At 43.1% G+C, this 19,510-nt stretch overlaps 2 protein-coding genes across 8 annotated transcripts in view; one reads left to right on the top strand and one right to left on the bottom strand.

Annotated features, from left to right (window-relative positions):
• The window catches only part of LOC115151535 (GRAM domain-containing protein 2B), a 28,953-nt gene extending 16,993 nt beyond the window's left edge, over nucleotides 1-11,960 (top strand). For 3 of the 6 annotated variants that reach the window (XM_029695552.1, XM_029695555.1, XM_029695556.1), the window contains exons 2-12: nucleotides 386-529; nucleotides 690-750; nucleotides 890-962; nucleotides 1,300-1,403; nucleotides 2,484-2,582; nucleotides 2,876-3,016; nucleotides 3,224-3,320; nucleotides 4,273-4,368; nucleotides 4,566-4,665; nucleotides 9,071-9,174; nucleotides 9,722-11,960. In XM_029695552.1, coding sequence (XP_029551412.1) covers nucleotides 386-529; nucleotides 690-750; nucleotides 890-962; nucleotides 1,300-1,403; nucleotides 2,484-2,582; nucleotides 2,876-3,016; nucleotides 3,224-3,320; nucleotides 4,273-4,368; nucleotides 4,566-4,665; nucleotides 9,071-9,174; nucleotides 9,722-9,774 — 1,072 coding nt within the window. In that variant the 3' untranslated portion in view covers nucleotides 9,775-11,960. Of the gene's footprint in view, nucleotides 1-385; nucleotides 530-689; nucleotides 751-889; nucleotides 963-1,299; nucleotides 1,404-2,483; nucleotides 2,583-2,875; nucleotides 3,017-3,223; nucleotides 3,321-4,272; nucleotides 4,369-4,565; nucleotides 4,666-9,070; nucleotides 9,240-9,721 lie in introns of all 6 variants that reach the window. The other 3 variants (XR_003867319.1, XM_029695553.1, XM_029695554.1) reach the window with 3 other exon arrangements.
• A 2,024-nt stretch (nucleotides 11,961-13,984) lies between these two features.
• Nucleotides 13,985-19,231, bottom strand: lim2.2 (lens intrinsic membrane protein 2.2). Of its 2 annotated transcripts, none has more exons than XM_029695550.1 (6): nucleotides 18,770-19,231; nucleotides 18,277-18,564; nucleotides 16,481-16,703; nucleotides 15,018-15,158; nucleotides 14,568-14,702; nucleotides 13,985-14,204 (listed from the first exon to the last, which is right to left on the bottom strand). In XM_029695550.1, exons 3-6 carry the CDS (start codon nucleotides 16,656-16,658, stop codon nucleotides 14,134-14,136), a joined length of 525 nt encoding a protein of 174 aa, XP_029551410.1. In that variant the 5' UTR covers nucleotides 16,659-16,703; nucleotides 18,277-18,564; nucleotides 18,770-19,231; the 3' UTR covers nucleotides 13,985-14,133. The 2 variants fall into 2 exon arrangements, with proteins under 2 accessions (XP_029551410.1, XP_029551411.1); XM_029695551.1 differs by having other exon boundaries at nucleotides 18,277-18,430; nucleotides 18,910-19,231.
• Nucleotides 19,232-19,510: the final 279 nt, after the last annotated feature.

Raw genomic sequence — 19,510 nt, 5'->3', positions numbered from 1 at the left:
TCAGTGTGCAACACCATTTTGACTGATACGATAAGGCAGGTCACCTTTTCCACTCATCATAAAGACCTTTTTCCTCTCATTTCACAACTTGTTTTATCCCAGTGGCTGAAATATTCATATGCATCTTAATGGTGTGTATTTAAGGCAGCCCTCTGAAGGAATTAGGCTAGACGCCATGTTTGGAAAGCAGTGCTTCATTACGTAATATTCATATTCGATACTTCGTGGTTCGACAATTGTCAAGTCTAAATACAAATGGTGCGTTTTTAGAAAATAGATATGTTCTCTCTTTTTTTAGCCCCTCATACATCAGTGGCTTAAGATTGATGTGTGTTTTGGTTGATCTATTTTGCCCTGTCACTGAACCCTTCTGGTCCTCTTCCAGCTACCAGGTGGAGAGTGGAGGGTTGTCTGTGAAGAAGGAGAGTAAGACGCTGGAGAAGACCAGGAAACCCCTCAGTCTGGAGGAGACCCAACTGGAGCTGCTGCTGCAGCAGAGCAAAACTTTCACCAGACAAGCCTCTGTCAGGTAACTACACTGACCCTGTGCAACCATGTACACTCAAGACTTGGGCCTTTCATAGTCTTATAAACATACCTGTTTTCTCTTTGAAGCTAAAGTCTCTGTGTGACTGTCAGCAATCTGCTAAAGCCAGTAACGTCATGCTGACGATCTCGGTCTTCCACAGGTCTCGGACGTTAGATGTGGACAGAAGTTTGGAGAGGACTGTAAGCATCGGTTCACAAAGTGTACGTTCACTCTTCTGACTTTTTGACACTGTTTGTTTGTGGTTGGGATAGCTATACTCAGCTGCTTTATCAAGTGTTCAAAACTACTCAGTACTTTAACATGGTCAATTTAGTAAGCTTTTCCTCTTCTGTTCTACAGAGTTTTATAAAGCACAACAAAACATTCCACAAGCTGTTTCCTGACATTCCAGAGACTGAAGACTTGCTACATGGTAAGGGAAGTTTTGAATATTATCGGTGGCCAATGGTGACTCTCCAAACAACATGTGACGCCTGTGCCAAATAGTCATGTCATGGAAACAGCTAGTCATGCTTTTCACAAAGTCCTAAATCACAAAAACATGAGCAGTGACTTTTTTTTAAACAAATTGTTCAAACAGTGGCATGGTTAAGTGAATCTGCAGGGGCCATAGTAACTGACAATGGTGCACATTTATCTGGCAGTAATTTTGGCCTTTACCCACGCTGACTGACAGTGCTTGCTGTGTGTCATCACGCTGCCAGGACTTATGTAACTAACGCTCCCCGTGTCCTCCCTCTCTCCCCCAGCGTACATCTGTGCCCTGCAGAAGGAGGTGCTCTACCATGGCAGGCTCTACGTCACCAAGCATCACGCGTGCTTCCACTCCTCCGTGCTGCTCAAGGACACCAAGGTAAGCAACCCTTGATGGGCGGCCCTGTATACTTTATTTTCTCTCCATGGCATAGCAGTAGGCTGTTCTGTGTGGAATATGGACTAGGCTGTTCAGTTAAACAACATGGTTTGAACTTTGTCCTATTTGTCAATGGACAGTTTAGAAGTCCTATTACTAGCTAATGGAGAAATGTCTACATATCTTTCCCAATGACGTGTTAATGTTTAACACAATTTATATACTGAACAAAAATAAACACAACATGCAACAATTTCAGATTTTACTGAGTTACAGTTCATATGAGGAAATCAGTCAATTCATTAGGCCCTGATCTATAGATTTCACATGACTGGGAATACAGATGTGTATCCGTTGGTCACAAATACCTTAAAAACAAAGGGCCTCAGGATCTCGTCACAATATCTATGCATTCAAATGGCCATAGGTAAAATGCAATTGTGTTCGTTGTCTGTAGCTTATGCTTGCCCCATACCATAATACAACTGCCACCATGGGGCACTCTGTTCACAATATTGACGTCAGCAAACTGCTCGCCCACACAACGCCATACACGTGGCCTGCGGTTGTGAGGCCGGTTGGACAGTACTGCCAAATTCTCAACAAAAATACGTCGGAGGTGGCTTATGGTAGAGAAATGAACATTAAATTCTCTGACAACAGCTCTGATGGACAGTTCTGCAGTCACCGTGCCAATTGCACGCTCCCCCAATTTGAGACATCTGTGGTGTTGTGTGCGACAACTGCTCATTTTAAAGTGGCCTTCTATTGTCCCCAGCTTCTTGATATGCCACACCTGTCAGGTGGATGGATTATCTTGGCAGAGAAGAAATGCTCACTAACAGGGATGTAAAACAAATTTGTGGCCAAAATTTTAGAGAAATAAGCTTGTGCGTATGGAACATTTCTGGGATTTTTTATTTCCGCTCATGAAACATGGGAGCAACAGCAAACATTTTACATGTTTATATTTTCGTTCAGTGTGTTAGTTTAACTTTAGATGTACAAAGTCATGAAAAAAAAGCCATAAGTCACAATGCAGTAAGTGAAGGTTTGTTGCTCCTCTATCTGTTTCTACAGTTAGTGATCCCTGTGACCAGCGTGCAAATTGTGAAGAAGCAGAACACTGCCCTGCTGGTGCCCAATGCCCTGTCTATCCGCACCACCGAGGGAGAAAAGGTCAGGGGTCACTTTCTCAGTTGTCCCATTGGCACAGTGCATAGTCCACCATTCGTCTGCCACTTTAATCAGATGATTAGATCTATACTGGTGGTTTTAATATCAATATTTAATAGAGGGCTGTCTAAGTCATCAGACAAGCTACGTACCACCCATTGACCTCTGATGGATGACATGTAAGATTTGAATGTGATTAATGACTGGCTTATTTAACAGTGTACATTTTGAAGGTGAACAGCCTTGCCTGTTCCAGGGCGTACATCCAGGCTAAATGTCTCTCCTGTGTGTTTCAGTACCTGTTTGTGTCTTTGCGGAACCGAGAGGCTTGTTACAAGCTCCTGCGGTCCGTGTGTCCTCAACTGAAGGGTGGAAGTGCCAACAGCAGCCCTCTGTTCTCTTCTGCAGAGAATAGTTTTGATCAGGACAAGCTGGTGGTAAGTTATAATCTTCAAATGAATAAAGATGTAATTTTTTAAAGTTTGAAGTCGGTCTAATGGATTTCCCTGAGCGACAGTACTGCAGATACTACAACAGCCCTTTGTAACCTACTGATACTTCCTCATATTCCACTGTAGATCTTTTGGCCTCTATTTTGAAGCTGGTTTTAACCCACTGTCTCTCTCCATGGACCTCTCTCACAGAACTCCAGTCAGTCCAGTCTAGAGGACAGTTTTGACCAGCCGGATGGGTCAGACCCGAAGCTCTTCCTCGACTCACCCCCACCCAGACCAAACAAAGGTCAGTAAGCCTAACTGGAATACCAGACTGGTATTTTATGAAGCAGGTTTGATGAGTTGGCGAGGTAACGTTGGTCAACTCTGAGTTCAAGTTGGGATAACCAGTCATACGAAGTGGGTCATGTTTTAACCAGGTAAATGTCTATGGCAACAAATCCCTCAGCACTAACCTGCTCCGGGGCAGGCTAACTCCATTTATCCTGAATGAAGTGTCTGAGCTGCGAATTGAGGACCAATAAAATCAGATTTCCTCCCTCTCGCAATTTTGTATGACTTAATACAATTATTTTATTGATAGGAGTGGGGGGGAGAAAGGTGAATGTGGTTGTGCATTGATAAGCACACAAGGCTGTATTAACCATATATAATGAAATAAAGACAGCACTTCTAAAAACCTATTTCACACCATAGCCTGCTGAATTTGCAAGATACATTTTCTTTCATTTTGATTTTGGCACCAATGGAAAATGTGCCACTGACTCGCCCATGGATTGATGGTCCAGCATTGTCTCAATGAAGAGTTCTGTGTTTCACTAGCCATGTGCAACATTACACGCAAACTCACAGCCTGATAGATTTTAATGGAGGATGAGCAATATCCACTGGCCTAGTACGGATGAAGCCTGAGTTGGAATGTGAAGCTAACTGAAGCTGGTTAGCTTCAGAAAACCCTGAGCAGATCTAGCTTGCTTTGTAGGATACCCCTCTGGCCAGTATTGGCCTGTTTTCCTTTGAGCATGCTTTTTTAGTCTAGGACTAGGTTTCATATTAAGCACAATGTTCAACCTCTCATATAGGTCCTAATGTGTAGACTAATAAAGTTTACAGTTGGCTACAAGTTAGCGTTATCTGTTGTGTATGTACCTGACCTCTATATGCAAAGTCCAAGGTCATGTTTTCAGAGATGGACTAACGTGTATGCCGCCCCCCCCCCTTTTTTTTTTCTTTCTCAGACCTAGTGCCTCAAGGTAGCAACTCCACCCTGAGGAGCATAAACACACAGCAGAGAGACAGCTCCTCAGAGGACCTCTCAGCTAACCACACACAACGTAGGTCTATGTTTCCGGCTGGCTCCTTTTCTCACACAAACCGAAATGCACGTGACTGTACAAAAACTTTCATGCAGCGAGCCAGTTGTGTGTGCTGAAGTGGATTTTATTTTCTTTGGCGATTTTAAATAAAAGCTGTCCTGGCTGGAGATAACCTACAGATGCTAACAAGTGTCATTCCATCTCTTCCGGGTCAGGTGGCTCATGGGTGTGGAGTGTGACACAGAACGCCTGCTCCCTTCTCATCCAGAGAGACGCCAGCAGCCTCAACACTCTCCTCTTCATCTACCTAATACTGTAAGTGACCTCTAAATAACCTTTAACCTGTAAGTGACCTCTAATGTCTCAATCAAATGTATTTATAAAGCCCTTCTTACGTCAGCTGATGTCACAAAACACAACCAGGTGGACTGGGGACAGCAAGGAGTCATCAGGCCAGGTAGTCCTAGGGCTCAGGGGAGAGGGGGAGGTGAAATACTCCAGATATAAGACTGACCATAGCCCCCCCCCATGACACACACACACACACACACACACACACTATTGCAGCATAAATACTGGAGGCTGAGACAGGAGGGGTCGGGAGACACTGTGGCCCTGTTTGACGATACCCCCGGACAGAGCCAAACAGGCAGGATACAACCCCACCCACTTTGCCAAAGCACAGCCCCCACACCACTAGAGGGATATCTTCAACCACCAACTATCTATCCTGAGACAAGGCCGAGTATAGCCCACAAAGATCTCCCTCACGGCACAAACCCAAGGGGGGGGGCGCCAACCCGGACAGGGAGATCACGTCAGTGACTCAACCCACTCAAGTGACGCACCCCTCCTAGGGACGGCATGGAATAACACCAGTAAGCCAGTGACTCAGCCCCTGTAATAGGGTTTGAGGCAGAGAATCCCAGTGGAGAGGGGAACAGGCCAGGCAGAGACAGCAAGGGCGGTTCGTTGCTCCAGTGCCTTTCCGTTCACCTTCACACTCCTGGGCCAGACTACACTCAATCATAGGACCTACTGAAGAGATGAGTCTTCAATAAAGACTTAAAGGTTGAGACCGAGTCTGCGTCTCTCACATGGATAGGCAGACCATTCCATAAAAATGGATCTGTATAGGAGAAAGCCCTGCCTCCAGCTGTTTGCTTAGAAATTCTAGGGACAATAAGGAGGCCTGCGTCTTGTGAATGTAGTGTAGGTATGTACGGCAGGACCAAATCGGAAAGATGGGTAGGAGCAAGCCCATGTAATGCTTTGTACGTTAGCAGTAAAACCTTAACAAGCCCTAGCCTTAACAGGAAGTCAGTGTAGAGGCTAGCACTGGAGTAATATGATCACATTTTTTGGTTCTAGTCAAGATTCTAGCAGCCGTGTTTAGCACTAACTGAAGTCTGTTTAGTGCTTTATCCGGGTAGCCGGAAAGTAGAGCATTGCAGTAGTCTCAACCTAGAAGTGACAAAAGCATGGATTCATTTTTCTGCATCATTTTTGGACAGAAAGTTTCTGATTTTTGCAACGTTACGTAGATGGGGGAAAAAAAGCTGTCCTTGAAACAGTCTTGACATGTTCGTCAAAAGAGATCAGGGTCCAGAGTAACGCCAAGGTCCTAAACAGTTTTATTTGAGATGACTGTACAACCATCAAGATTAATTGGCATATCCAACAGAAGATCTCTTTGTTTCTTGGGACCTAGAACTAGCATCTTGGTTTTGTCCGAGTTTAAAAGTAGAACATTTGCCGCCATCCACTTCCTTATGTCTGAAACACAGGCTTCCAGGGAGGGCAATTTTGGGGCTTCACCACGTTTCATCGAGATGTACAGCTGTGTGTCGTCCGCATAGCAGTGAACGTTAACATTATGTTTCCGAATGACCAAGAGGTAAAATGTATGTAGTGAAAACAATAGTGGTCCTAAAACGGAGCCTTGAGGAACACTGAAATTTAGTTGATTTGTCAGAGGACAAACCATCTACAAACTGATATCCTTCTGACAGTTAAGCTCTAAACCAGGCCAGAACTTGTCCGTGTAGACCAATTTGGGTTTCCAATCTCTCCAAATGAATGTGGTGATAGATGGTATCAAAAGCAGCACTAAGGTCTAGGAGCACGAGGACAGATGTAGAGCCTCAGTCTGACGCCATTTAAAAGGTAATTTACCACCTTCACGAGTGCAGTCTCAGTGCTATGATGGGGTCTAAAACTGAAGTGTTTCGTGAGAGGAATGGGAGATTCGATATAGGCCAATAGTTTAAAAAAATATATATAATAATTCTGGGCTTAGGTTTGGCTTTTTCAAGAGAGGCTTTATTACTGCCACTTTTAGTGCGTTTGGTACACATCCAGTGGATAGAGAGACGTTTATTATGTTCAACATAGGAGGTCCAAGCACAGGAAGCAGCTCTTTCAGTAGTTTAGTTGGAATAGGGTCCAGTATGCAGCTTGAAGGTTTAGAGGCCATGATTACTTTCATCATTGTGTCAAGAGATATAGTATTAAAAAACTTGAGTGTCTCCCTTGATCCTAGGTCCTGGCAGTGTTGTGCAGGACAACTGAACTTTGGAGGAATACGCAGATTTAAAGAGGAGTCTAATTTTCTTTCTAATGATCATGGTCTTTTTGTCAAAGAAGTTCATGAATTTATCACTGCTGAAGTGAAAACCATCCTCTCTTGGGGACTGCTGCTTTTTAGTTAACTTTGCGACAGTATCAAAAATACATTTTGGATTGTTCTTATTTTCCTCAATTAAGTTGGAAAAATAGGATGATCGAGCAGCAGTGAGGGCTCTTCGATACTGCACGGTACGATCTTTCCAAGCTAGTCGGAAGACTTTCGGTTTGGTCTAGCGTCATTTCCGTTCCAATTTTCTGGAAGCTTGCTTCAGAGCTTGGGTATTTTGTGTATACCAGGGAGCTAGTTTCTTATGACCAAATGTTTTTAGGGGTGCAACTGCATTTAGGGTATTACGCAAGGTTAAATTGAGTTCCTCAGTTAGGGGGTTAACTGATTTTTGTACTCTGACGTCCTTGGGTAGGTGGAGGGAGTCTGTAAAGGCATCTAGGAATCTTTGGGTTGTCTGAGAATTTATAGCACAGCTTTTGATGATCCTTGGTTAGGGTCTGAGCAGATTATTTGTTGCGATTGCAAACATAATAAAATGGTGGTCTGATTGTCCAGGATTATGATGAAAAACATTTAGATCCACGTTTATTCCACGGGACAAAATTAGGTCCAGAGTATGACTGTGGCAGTGAGTAGGTCTGGAGACATGTTGGACAAAACCCACTGAGTCGAGGATTGCTCCGAAAACCTTTTGAAGTGGGTCTGTGGACTTTTCCATGTGAATATTAAAGTCACCAAAAATTAGAATATTATGTCATGACCACAAGGTCCGATAGGAATTCAGGGAACTCTGTGAGGGACGCTGTATATGGCCCAGGAGGCCTGTAAACAGTAGCTATAAAAAGTGAGTAGGCTGCATAGATTTCATGACTAGAAGATGAAAACACACTTTTTTTTGGTAAATTGAAATATGCTATCGTAAATGTTAGCAACACCTCTGCCTTTGCAGGATGCGTGGGGGATATGGTCACTAGTGTAACCAGGAGGTGAGGCCTCATTTAACACAGTAAAGTCATCAGGCTTAAGCCATTTTTCCGTCAGGCCAATCACATCAAGATTATGATCAGTGATTAGTTCATTGACTATAACTGCCTTGGAATTGAGGGATCTAACATTAAGTAGCCCTATTTTGAGATGTGAGATATCACAATCTCTTTCAACACTCATCCTTCAATAATCTCTATTTACTAAACACGTAGCCTCTTCTGTGTTTGCTCAGTTTGATGGCATTCGTGAGTGTATAAACTTTAGGGCCTCTCGTTTCACAGAACATGTTTCCGGGCGTATACTCTGCAGGCATGGTAACCGACGCGTTTCCGGGCGTATACTCTGCAGGCATGGTAACCGACGCGTTTCCGGGCGTATACTCTGCAGGCATGGTAACCGACGCGTTTCCGGGCGTATACTCTGCAGGCATGGTAACCGACGCGTTCCTAGCAGCATTTGCATACGTGTGCTTAGTTAAAGATGCACTATGCAGAAATCACGCTGCCGTTTCCTGATTGCTAAGATTCTAATAGTTTGGCAAATTTCAGTTTGTGACAAAACAAGCAAGTATAGAGAACCATTGTACCATCTAAACCGCTGTGAAAAATATTTTCCATAACCCAAAATATTGTATTTTTAGCTGGTGTACAAAACCGAGAGGAAGAGGCAGAAGAACTGGAAGCATAGAAATTTTGTTACGTTACAGCCTTATTCTAAAATTGATTAAAAAAAAAAAAAATTCCCTCATCAATCTACACACAATACCCCATAATGACAAGGCAAAAACAGGTTATTTTTTGCTAATTTATTAAAAAATAAACATTACATTTACATAAGAATTCAGACCCTTTACTCAGTATTTTGTTGAAGCACATTTAGCAGCGATTACAGCCTCGAGTCTTCTTGGGTATGACGCTACACGCTTGGCACACCTGTATTTGGGGATTTTCTCCCATTCTTCTCCATGCTCTACCACACGATGACAATAGATTTGGAGGAAACTCATTTTGCATGACCTATGTCTACTTTGAATGATGTAAAATGTAGCTGCATGAGAGTGTATGGGGAGTGTGACTTAACATTCTGTGTTTTTAGGGTGGTACTGCTGCTGCTATCGTCGGGGTACATCGGCCTCCGCATCGTGGCTCTGGAGGAACAACTGACCTCTCTAGGCGCCCTCCCTGAATTCTCCTCACAGAGTGGGTAAGATGACCCCCACCCACCCAACCATACCATAACCTCCACATAACATGTCACAACCACGGTACAACTAGCAACCATGTCATTTCTTTCATTTAAACTTGCCCTTTTTATATATGAATGTAAGCATGACTTTTCATTGCCTGGCTTCAGATTCTGATGAGCTTTAGGCAACTATCTTTGATGGCTATACAGTGGTAGGACCTGGTCAGTTGGCTCAAGCAGATTGATCATCAGCCTGGTCCAAGATCTCTATGAGAGACATGCCGTATATCTGTAGTTTTACACAGGTGTGATTTCAGACAATTATTAACTGAGACTTCTGATGACCTAAGATATCTTATCTTCCCTTTTGTGGTTGTGCAAGTTGCCTCTCCCTCCCTTTTCAGAGTTCTGACTTTCAAATTCCCATAAGAGATACAGCTCCGCTGATGCAGCTCAGCGGATGCAAAGCCAAATCCTTTCGTATCGCAAAGAGGTGTGTTCAGGCCTTTATTTAAAAAAAAAAATTATATTATACTCAACTGCTTTCTTTCACTTTCTTAGGTATAAGGACACATAACCCTGATTGGCCGGAGGAGATGCTGGATGACTCATGAGTGGAGGATGTGACGCCAGTTAAAGATCTAACAATGAAAAAAGAGAACTGGAGCTCTCGTGTTGAAGATATACTGTCCTCTTCCTAGAAGAACTAGGAGACATTTTGATGGTCTAGTGATGGCCCGTCACCTCCCTGTATGATTTCAGAGACCGATGGGTATCTCAAAGGGCTATATTTAAGAGAGCTAGACCTAGGCCAGCCACGACTCGCAGCAAGCAGAGCCAAGCCAACACAGGACACACACAAATGACCTGCTGTGTGTCTGACTTGAAACCAAAGCCAACTGGCTCAAACTGAGCACCAACTGAAGACGGGAGGCGATAGTCAACTCGATCTGCTCTCAGATCAGATTGACAAGAAGCGATTACTCAGAGAACTCTGGAATGTGTGCTCGTTTCCATTCTATGTATTCTCTTCAAGAGCATGTGGTCTGTGCAGACGACTTGATTCCAGCCTAGTCCTGGGTTTGCTTTTTTTAACACCTCCCCTAAGGTACAAGTGCTATGCAAGGCCAAAGATGCAGAGTGCACAGAGATGACTTTTGACTCTTATCTCCTACTATGGTATCACTTCATCAGGGTGTTACAAGTCGATCTGTATTTAATCTTTCACTACTAAGTCATATGCGGGTACTCTTGAAGGATTCTTCTGGTAATCGGCCATAATGATAACAATGAATATCTTCTCTTACACGGATCAGCTAGCCGAGCAGCCATTTTGATTTCCTCTTCTGACAGTCTCTTCCTCTCTTTAAGATCAGCAGTATTAATCCTGCCATTGGCATGATTTAAACCTGTTTTAATGATCAATGCTTTGGAGGACACTCCCTAGATTCTCACTGGATGTATGCATCTTCAACGTGCCAAAAAGAGTAAGATCAGGTTAATTGTCGTCTCTTTTGTAGAGGTTACATTTTCTACTACGTCCATTTTTCTCCTCTTCTACTACTTTGATCATCAAAGTAGTTTTGGATATTCCAAACCAATACTATTGTCTTGTTCAGATTTTAATATCTGTTGATGACTTCTGTACTGTTTTTTTAGAAGGAACTGACATGTGAAAAGCAAAGAATCAAACCTCTAGTCGTTGACAGGCCTGTTGAGAACAAACACTTGTTCCTGCTGGTTCAGACGTTTCAGGACTGTTCAAGTAGCAACATACAATACAGTATGTTATTGCATGTGTCTGGAACATCGGATACTTGACTGATTTATATTATGCACACTCATTTGAGTGAACAACCATAAAAGTGTAACTATCAAGTGACGTTGTTAGTGAGGTCCTAATTTTAAACAGAGCAAAAAATAGGTGGTCCAGAAAATGTATTTCAATATGCAATAAAGATTATCCATGGGGGAGGGATTAGCAACCTGTAGGTTTTTTTTAAATGGAGTCTGTTGTGGTGAGAATTGTTTGTTAAAAAAAAAAAAAAGTGAGGCTAAAATAATGTCTCTGGTGAGCAAGCGAGGGCACTTTACAAGTTGCTGAACCTGCCCAAATCCAAAGACATCAAATTTGACTAAGGTGGTGGGGAAGCAGGCGTTTTCATTCTTTAGTTTAGTAATTTGATGGTGCAAAGACCTTTATGTTCTTCTCAGGGGGTGGGTGCGACCTGCCAGTTTCAGGGTCACAGCACCACTCAGGCTTGGTTGTCACACTCATTGAGTTTGTCTTTGTCCACCACAGAGATAATGCACTCTTCATTGAGAATCACATTGTACTGTTCCAATATATCAGTCTGTGATTTTTGTTTTAACTTGGGTTTATTTCTCTTGTTTTTCGACCGACAAATTGTCGATATGTTTCAATCTAACATCTAGCTCGATACTGGGTACTCTGTGTTGACGGGACGTGAAGAGCGTTGAAGTGACGTCTGTTATATCGTGTTACGGTTGGGTAGTTGTAGTCAGATGTTGGGCTAAAAGATGTATGCCTACATGACACAAAGCAGTACTGTCAGTCGCTGTCCTTCCCCACCAGTGGACAGCACACATAATACGTCTTCAAATGGCCACAGTGAAGATCCCAGTATGTGTGGTTTTGCATTATTGAAGTGTTGTAAATAATTATGTCCTTTTTATTCTATTTGATTCCTGTATTTATTTGCATTCTATGTAAATCAAAGTCTCTGTGAGATTTTGCTTTGGTATTGTTAAAAAAATAAATCAACTGTTGCAAGCAGTACTGCATGTGTCCTTTTTGTTTAGTGGCAAGAAAAAGTATGAACCCTTTCAGAATTACCTGGATTTCTGCATAAATTGGTAATCAAATTTGATCTACGTCACAACAATAGACGGTGTGCTTAAACTAGTAAAACACAAATTATACATTTTGTCTATATTAAGTACATCCTTTAAACATTCAGTGTAGGTTGGGAAAAGTATGTGAACCCCTAGGCTAATGACTTCTCCAAAAGCTAATTGGAGTCAGGAGTCAACTAACCTGGATTCCAATCAATGAGATGAGATTGGAGATGTTGGTTAGAGCTGCCATGCTATTCACTAGAACCGTTGCCTGACATGAAACATGCCTTGCACAAAAGAGATCTAAGATTAAGAATTGTTGACTTGCATAAAGCTGGAAAGGGTTACAAAAGTATCTCTAAAAGCCTTGATGTTAATCAGTCCACGGTAAGACAAATTGTCTAAATGGAGAAAGTTCAGCACTGTTGCTACTCTCCCTAGGAGTGGCCGTCCTGCAAAGATGACTGCAAGAGCACAGCGCCGAATGCTCAATGAGGTTAAGAAGAATCCTAAAGTGTCAGCTAAAGACTTACAGAAATCTCTGGAACATCTCTGTTGACGAGTCTACAATATGTAAAACACTAAACAAGAATGGTGTTCATGGGAGGACACCACAGAAGAAGCATCTGCTGTCCAAAAAAACATTGCATGTCTGAAGTTTGCAAACGTGCACCTGGATGTTCCATAGTGCTAATGGCCAAATATTCTGTGGACAGATTAAACTAAAGTTGAGTTGTTTGGAATGAACACACAACACTGGAGAAAAAAAGGCACAGCACACCAACATCAAAACCTCATCCCAACTGTAAAGTATGGGGGAGGGAGCATCATGGTTTGGGACTGCTTTGTTGCCTCAGGGCCTGGACAGCTTGCTATCATCAACGGAAAAATGACTTCCCCCAAAAAAATGACTAAGTTTATCAAGACATTTTGCAGGAGAATGTTCGGCTGTCTGCCAATTAAAGCTCAACGGAAGTTGGGTGATGCAACAGGACAACGACCCAAAACACAAAAGTAAATCCAGAACAGAATCAAGAACCCAATTGAGATGCTGTGACATGACCTCAATAGAGCGGTTCACACCAGACATCCCAAGAATATTGCTGAACTGAAACAGTTTTGTAAAGACGAATGGTCCAAAATTCCTCCTGACCGTTGTGCAGGTCTGATCCGCAACTACAGAAAACATTTGGTTGAGGTTATTGCTGCCAAAGTAGGGTCAACCAGTTATTAAATCCAAGGGTTCACATACTTTTTCCACCCTGCACTGTGAATGTTTACACGGGGTGTTCAATAAAGACATGAAAACGTATTGTTTGTGTGTTATTAGTTTAAACAAACTGTTTGTCTATTGTTGTGACCTAGATGAAGATCAGATCAAATTTTATGACCAATTTATGCAGAAATCCAGGTATTTCCAAAGGGTTCACATACTTTTCTTGCCACTGTACATGCAAAAGTTACATTTAGAACGTTTGTGTCATTTAGCAAACACTTATCCAGAGCAATTAGGGTTAAGTGTATTGCTCAAGGGACAGATTTTTCATCTAGTCTGCTCGGGGATTCAAACCAGTGACCTTTCGGCTACTGTCCGAACGCTCTTAACCGCTAGGCTACCTGCCGCCCAGTTACATACACATATGTTAATGTAGAGATATTTTCTGGCCTGCAAATGTAGCCTACAGTATTTTTAAGGCTCCTGTTGCGGTTTGGCCCTTTCTATCGCTCTACTCTGTTGCCTTTACACAACTAAAGTGCCATCCAGAGGTGAGTAGGGATGGATTTGTGGAAGCACAACCCTAACCCTGCTTTAAACCACGCCCCCAGGCTTAAGGGTATGATTCAGTGACCTGGAAGGTGGTCAATTAGCATTTGTTTAAACAATTAGAACATCCCATACATGGCTTCATTGTCTATTAGCCAGAAAACAGATTAAAAGAATAAGCAGTGAACTAGAGACCAAGCTGGAGTCAAATAGTCCTATTTATTCTGTTGAGCAGATTTTGCCAGACATGTTGTTTCCATAGCTGCTGTCACATTGCTATCTGTGATAATAGTAAAGATGAGTGGTTGGTAGCTGTTTTTTTAGTGTGCAGGTAAAAGATTACTTCCATTTAGCTTCCTTGAACATTGGTAGGAGGCAGTTCGGCAATGTTCTTCTGATAGGCACAGAGTTGGAACCCACCTGAAAGATCGAGCAACAAGGAAATGGTCACTACCTTACATTGAGAATATGCCAAGACCCTGTACTTAGAGGGACTAAGACTTCTGGCAAGGCTGAATTTGGATGGCCTGAAAAGCTATTTGCAGCCCATGTGACATTGACACAATCTACAGCACCTGCACTGTCCGTTTCTGGCAGATCCATCCTAACCACGTATCTATGGAAGGAGTGTGACTATTGCTAATCGAAAATCAATTGCAGAGGATCCTAACCCCACTACAATATTAACACTACAGACTGCACACTACATAGCAGTATAGTATGTATTGTACACAAGCTATCTAAAACACAAAGGCCAATGGGTTTATTAGAGAAGGAGTTTACCAGCAGCGAAAGATAAGATGATGGCCACCCAAGCTACGATGTAGGACCAGGAGAAGCGCCAATCAAGGAAGCGCTTGCCAAAGAAGTTGACCGTCACGCCAGTGTAGATGGCCAGAGCTAACAGAGCTAGGAAACCTGAGGGATGAAACAGAGTGGTGGAGGAAGAGAAACACCTGTTGTGGCCAAAGCAGAAACACTTTTTGAAGAATGGTGATGTTCAAGTCTATAAAGAAATCTATTAAATGATGTACTAAAAATAATTATTGACTGCTCCACTATCCCATACTTCCTACTTTCATAGTCTCCTTTCCTCTCCTCTACCTCATCTCCACCCCACCTCTCCCTCTCCTCTCATCCACCTCTCCCCGAAGGAACTGGACAGGTCAAAGTAAACCCGCTGTAGGTCTTACATGCTTTTAACTTTCCTGTCTTTTCAGATCGGGTGTTTACCTGACAGGAGCAGAGCGAAGCCCCCAGTCCGGACCCTCCTGCTCTTGGTGCCGTTGCCGAAGGCACTCAGGCCCAGCAATACGCCAGCAAAGCAGCTCAGCACAGACAGCAGCATGAAGGCCCTTGTCGCATCCCAGAAGGCTGTGCAGAGAGGACACCGTCATATAAGTATATTAACATTGTTAAGTGATCTCCTTCCTCTGTGCAGCTATCATTTCTTGGTCTGTCAGTATGTAGGCCTACATATATATTGGAGTTGTGTGATTCATACATTTCTAAATAGTTGGCAGGTCTGTGTTTACCAAAAAATGGTTATGACACGGTCATAACCATGTCAATGTCTGCTGACAACTTGTCATTATATGGTCATAACACTGTCATGAAAGTAAGACAAATTAAGAGAGCGGATCCTAAAACACAAGTTAAAGGTTGAGCGGATCCTAAAACACTAGTTAAAGGTCGAGCGGATCCTAAAACACAAGTTAAAGGTCGAGCGGATCCTAAAACACTAGTTAAAGGTCGAGCGGATCCTAAAACACAAGTTAAAGGTCGAGCGGATCCTAAAACACTAGTTAAATGTTGGTCGGATCCTAAAACACTAGTTAAAAGGTCGAGCAGATCCTAAAACACTAGTTAAAAGGTCGAGCGGATCCTAAAACACAAGTTAAAAGGTCGAGCGGATCCTAAAACACAAGTTAAAGGTCGAGCGGATCCTAAAACACTAGTTAAAGGTCGAGCGGATCCTAAAACACTAGTTAAAAGGTCGAGCGGATCCTAAAACACTAGTTAAAAGGTCGAGCGGATCCTAAAACACAAGTTAAAGGTTGAGCGGATCCTAAAACACTAGTTAAAAGGTCGAGCGGATCCTAAAACACTAGTTAAAGGTCGAGCGGATCCTAAAACACAAGTTAAAGGTCGAGCGGATCCTAAAACACTAGTTAAAGGTCGAGCGGATCCTAAAACACAAGTTAAAAGGTCAAGCGGATCCTAAAACACTAGTTAAAAGGTCGAGCGGATCCTAAAACACAAGTTAAAGGTTGAGCGGATCCTAAAACACTAGTTAAAGGTCGAGCGGATCCTAAAACACAAGTTAAAGGTCGAGCGGATCCTAAAACACTAGTTAAAGGTCGAGCGGATCCTAAAACACAAGTTAAAGGTCGAGCGGATCCTAAAACACTAGTTAAAGGTTGGTCGGATCCTAAAACACTAGTTAAAAGGTCGAGCAGATCCTAAAACACTAGTTAAAAGGTCGAGCGGATCCTAAAACACAAGTTAAAAGGTCGAGCGGATCCTAAAACACAAGTTAAAGGTCGAGCGGATCCTAAAACACTAGTTAAAAGGTCGAGCGGATCCTAAAACACTAGTTAAAAGGTCGAGCGGATCCTAAAACACTAGTTAAAGGTCGAGCGGATCCTAAAACATTAGTTAAAGGTAGATTGTACACTCTACTACTCAGTACTCACCCACAGTGATGGTGTGGGCGTGGCACTTGTGATTGATGCAAAACCTCCAGAGGCCCTGATTGGCCGACGCTCCCGAGTAGCGGTACTGCATCCAGAAGTCGGTCGCTGTGGAGACAATGAGGAGCACGAGGGCGGCCACCCCACAGAGTGTACCCCCTCCTGCTAAAGTGTACAGCATCAAGGAGAAGCCTGGGATAGCACAGTCCTCCTAAATGCACCGCAACTATTTGATGTAGGAAAATGAGAGAGGAATACAGTTAATCACTATGTATCACTCTATATGTTGTTATATCCTGTACATCACCAAGTATAGGAAAACATTTGTTACTTTTCAAAAAGTGAACCATGTGTTAAGTTTTTTTAAATAGATCAGAGGGAACCATCCTTCATACTCATGACATACATTAGATAGAAGAGACTTGCTGTTGAATTAATAGATTTTTACTCCTCTGAGAAAACCAGCCAGAAAGTTTCATAATCACATAGAGAAGCGACAGCCTGGGCCTTTTTGCCTATGTAAGCCTTTTCTTGTCTTTTTGCCTTTTATAGCAGGTTCAGAGACATTGAAATACATCAAACCATCGTCAAATGCGAAACATATATTTTGTTTTTAAACAAACTTTATTCAAACTCCCTTCAACAGTTCAAACCAAAGGTAAAGGAGGAAGGTCCCTGTTAAAATGTGCATGACAGAATTCTGTTGATACTTCAGGTTATTATTGTTGTTGGCACTGAGGGCAAGGTGATGGTGATGAACTTTCCACACAGCTCAGATCAGCACATTGTTCCCACTAGGACATCCACCAGCCCTTTGCTTTACCCTCCCCATCTGCTGGGGTGGACACGTGCTGGAGTAGACACGGGTGGACACTGCAACGGTGTGTGGCATTGTAAACTGTTTCAGCCATGAGCTCAATTTGATCAAATTCATCCGTCCTTGGGTCTAATCTGTCATACTTTCATAAGGGAACGCAATGTAGTCTGATCTGTGATTAGGTTTAAAAGGAAGGACTGAAGGAAGGATGCATTTTTGAAGTATTCAAGCAGGGCCTTTATTTGGAAGTCAACCTTAACACCTTTACGCTTTAGAGTGGACACATCTCTAGTTTTATAGCATGTGAAGGTGGTGACACGTACCCTAATATAAGCACACCAAAGACCTCTGCACTTCTAGTCATTATGCTAAGTGTTTAAGCAAAACAAACATTTGTAATCCATTCTAAAATGTAATTTCATTTCAAAAACCTTTTGAATGCACATTTCCATCTGATCAAGAGCAACCAAGTACCAAAGAAAACAAAGCTAAAGGCATGTTAATGAGAATGCTGAACAAGCTGATTCAAACCATTGTTTCCAAGTAATTCCCCCAACGCTTCACAACTAATCTTCTGATGCTAAGCAATAGATCTGTCAGCATGTTGCTCTGTGACCAGCATGATGGGGTGCCATACCGCTGGCCTAGTTATCCATCCACCATAGCTGCTGGAAAGGGCAATGTGAAAATATATGATGTGAAGAAATATCCACGTCAGCCCAGCACAGTTCAGGGCAGCTCAACAGTGAGAAAAGGGTACATTATTCCATAGTTGCCATTTCAATTCCTGCAGCAGCCTCAATTCATCAGAAGACCAAAAGCTCTAAAACAAATGAAAACCGTCCCATTTATACAAAAAAAAACCTTTTAAATTAATGACTTTTAATTCTTCATATACTTTAATAACAGGAAAGGGCCCCAAACCCAGGGGTATCTCCAAAGATATGGTTTTGTATAAAGTCCATAAAAAAAGGATAGATACCTGTTGGTCGCTGTCTCTGTCCAGGGTAGTTGGCTGTCTGCTCTGTCCAGGGTAGTTGGCTGTCTGCGTTGGCTGTCTGCTCTGTCCAGGGTAGTTGGCTGTCTGCGTGCGTCTATCCTTTTTAAGCCCTCCACCCATGGCCCTTATTGTCTGCCTGTACAATAGAGGGAATGATCGAGTGCAACATGTGAATGATGGTAATCCCTCTCTCTCTCGTTCCCTCGTTTACCATCTCTCTATTGCACACCATTACCCCTGGGCACTGTGCCTCCTCTCTCTCCCTCTAACCTGTACGCTAGTTTATTCTTCCTCCCCTCTCTCCCTCTAACCTGTACGCTAGCTTATTCTTCCTCCCCTCTCTCCCTCTAACCTGTACGCTAGCTTATTCTTCCTCCCCTCTCTCCCTCTAACCTGTACGCTAGCTTATTCTTCCTCCCCTCTCTCCCTCTAACCTGTACGCTAGCTTATTCTTCCTCCCCTCTCTCCCTCTAACCTGTACGCTAGCTTATTCTTCCTCCCCTCTCTCCCTCTAACCTGTACGCTAGCTTATTCTTCCCATGTCTTTAACCTTCCCTCATGGCCTCCCCCTCTCTCCCTTTAACCTGTATTCTCTATATATGTCTTAAACCTTACCTCTTCTTCTCACTTTCCTCTTTGTATCTTTCGTCTCAGAAAGTGGCTGATCAGCCCTGGCAGGCAGCGCTCTACATCATGGGACTTTGTGGTGAGGGCCACGACCCCCCGAGTTCAACCATACCCGGGCTGGGTTCACTATGTTCATTACCGCAGTAGTGGGTACCATCCAGGGTCAGAGTGGTGGTGGGTACCAGGGTTCTCCAGGAATCAGTCCAGGGTCCTCCAGGACTTAGTCCAGTGTCCTCCAGGACCTGGTCCAGGGTTCAGCCCTATATTAACACCACCCTCAGAGGGTGTCTCAGGGGGAGTTGGGATATGCAAAAAAATAAAACTTTCCAATTCACACGTTTATAATACACACTTGTACACGTGTGAAATAGGACAAATATAAGCACCCACCACTGCATCTGTTTCAGCTAAATAGGGTTCAGAGAGAAGACCATAATAGTGAATACTTGAGTCTGGTGTGTTATAACAGAGCTGGATTGAAAGCCTGCACAGCCAGCTCTTCAGGACTGGAGTGAGACAACCCTTCAGTAGTAACCCTGGTTACTGTCTGTTGCCTGGTATAGGTCTTGGAGGGCCCTGGAGTAGTCAC

Source organism: Salmo trutta, chromosome 17 (genome assembly GCF_901001165.1).
Source record: "Salmo trutta chromosome 17, fSalTru1.1, whole genome shotgun sequence".
Lineage (NCBI taxonomy): Eukaryota > Metazoa > Chordata > Actinopteri > Salmoniformes > Salmonidae > Salmo > Salmo trutta.
Note: the sequence above shows the minus strand (reverse complement) of the source record. Positions and strands in the feature narration are given on the sequence as shown.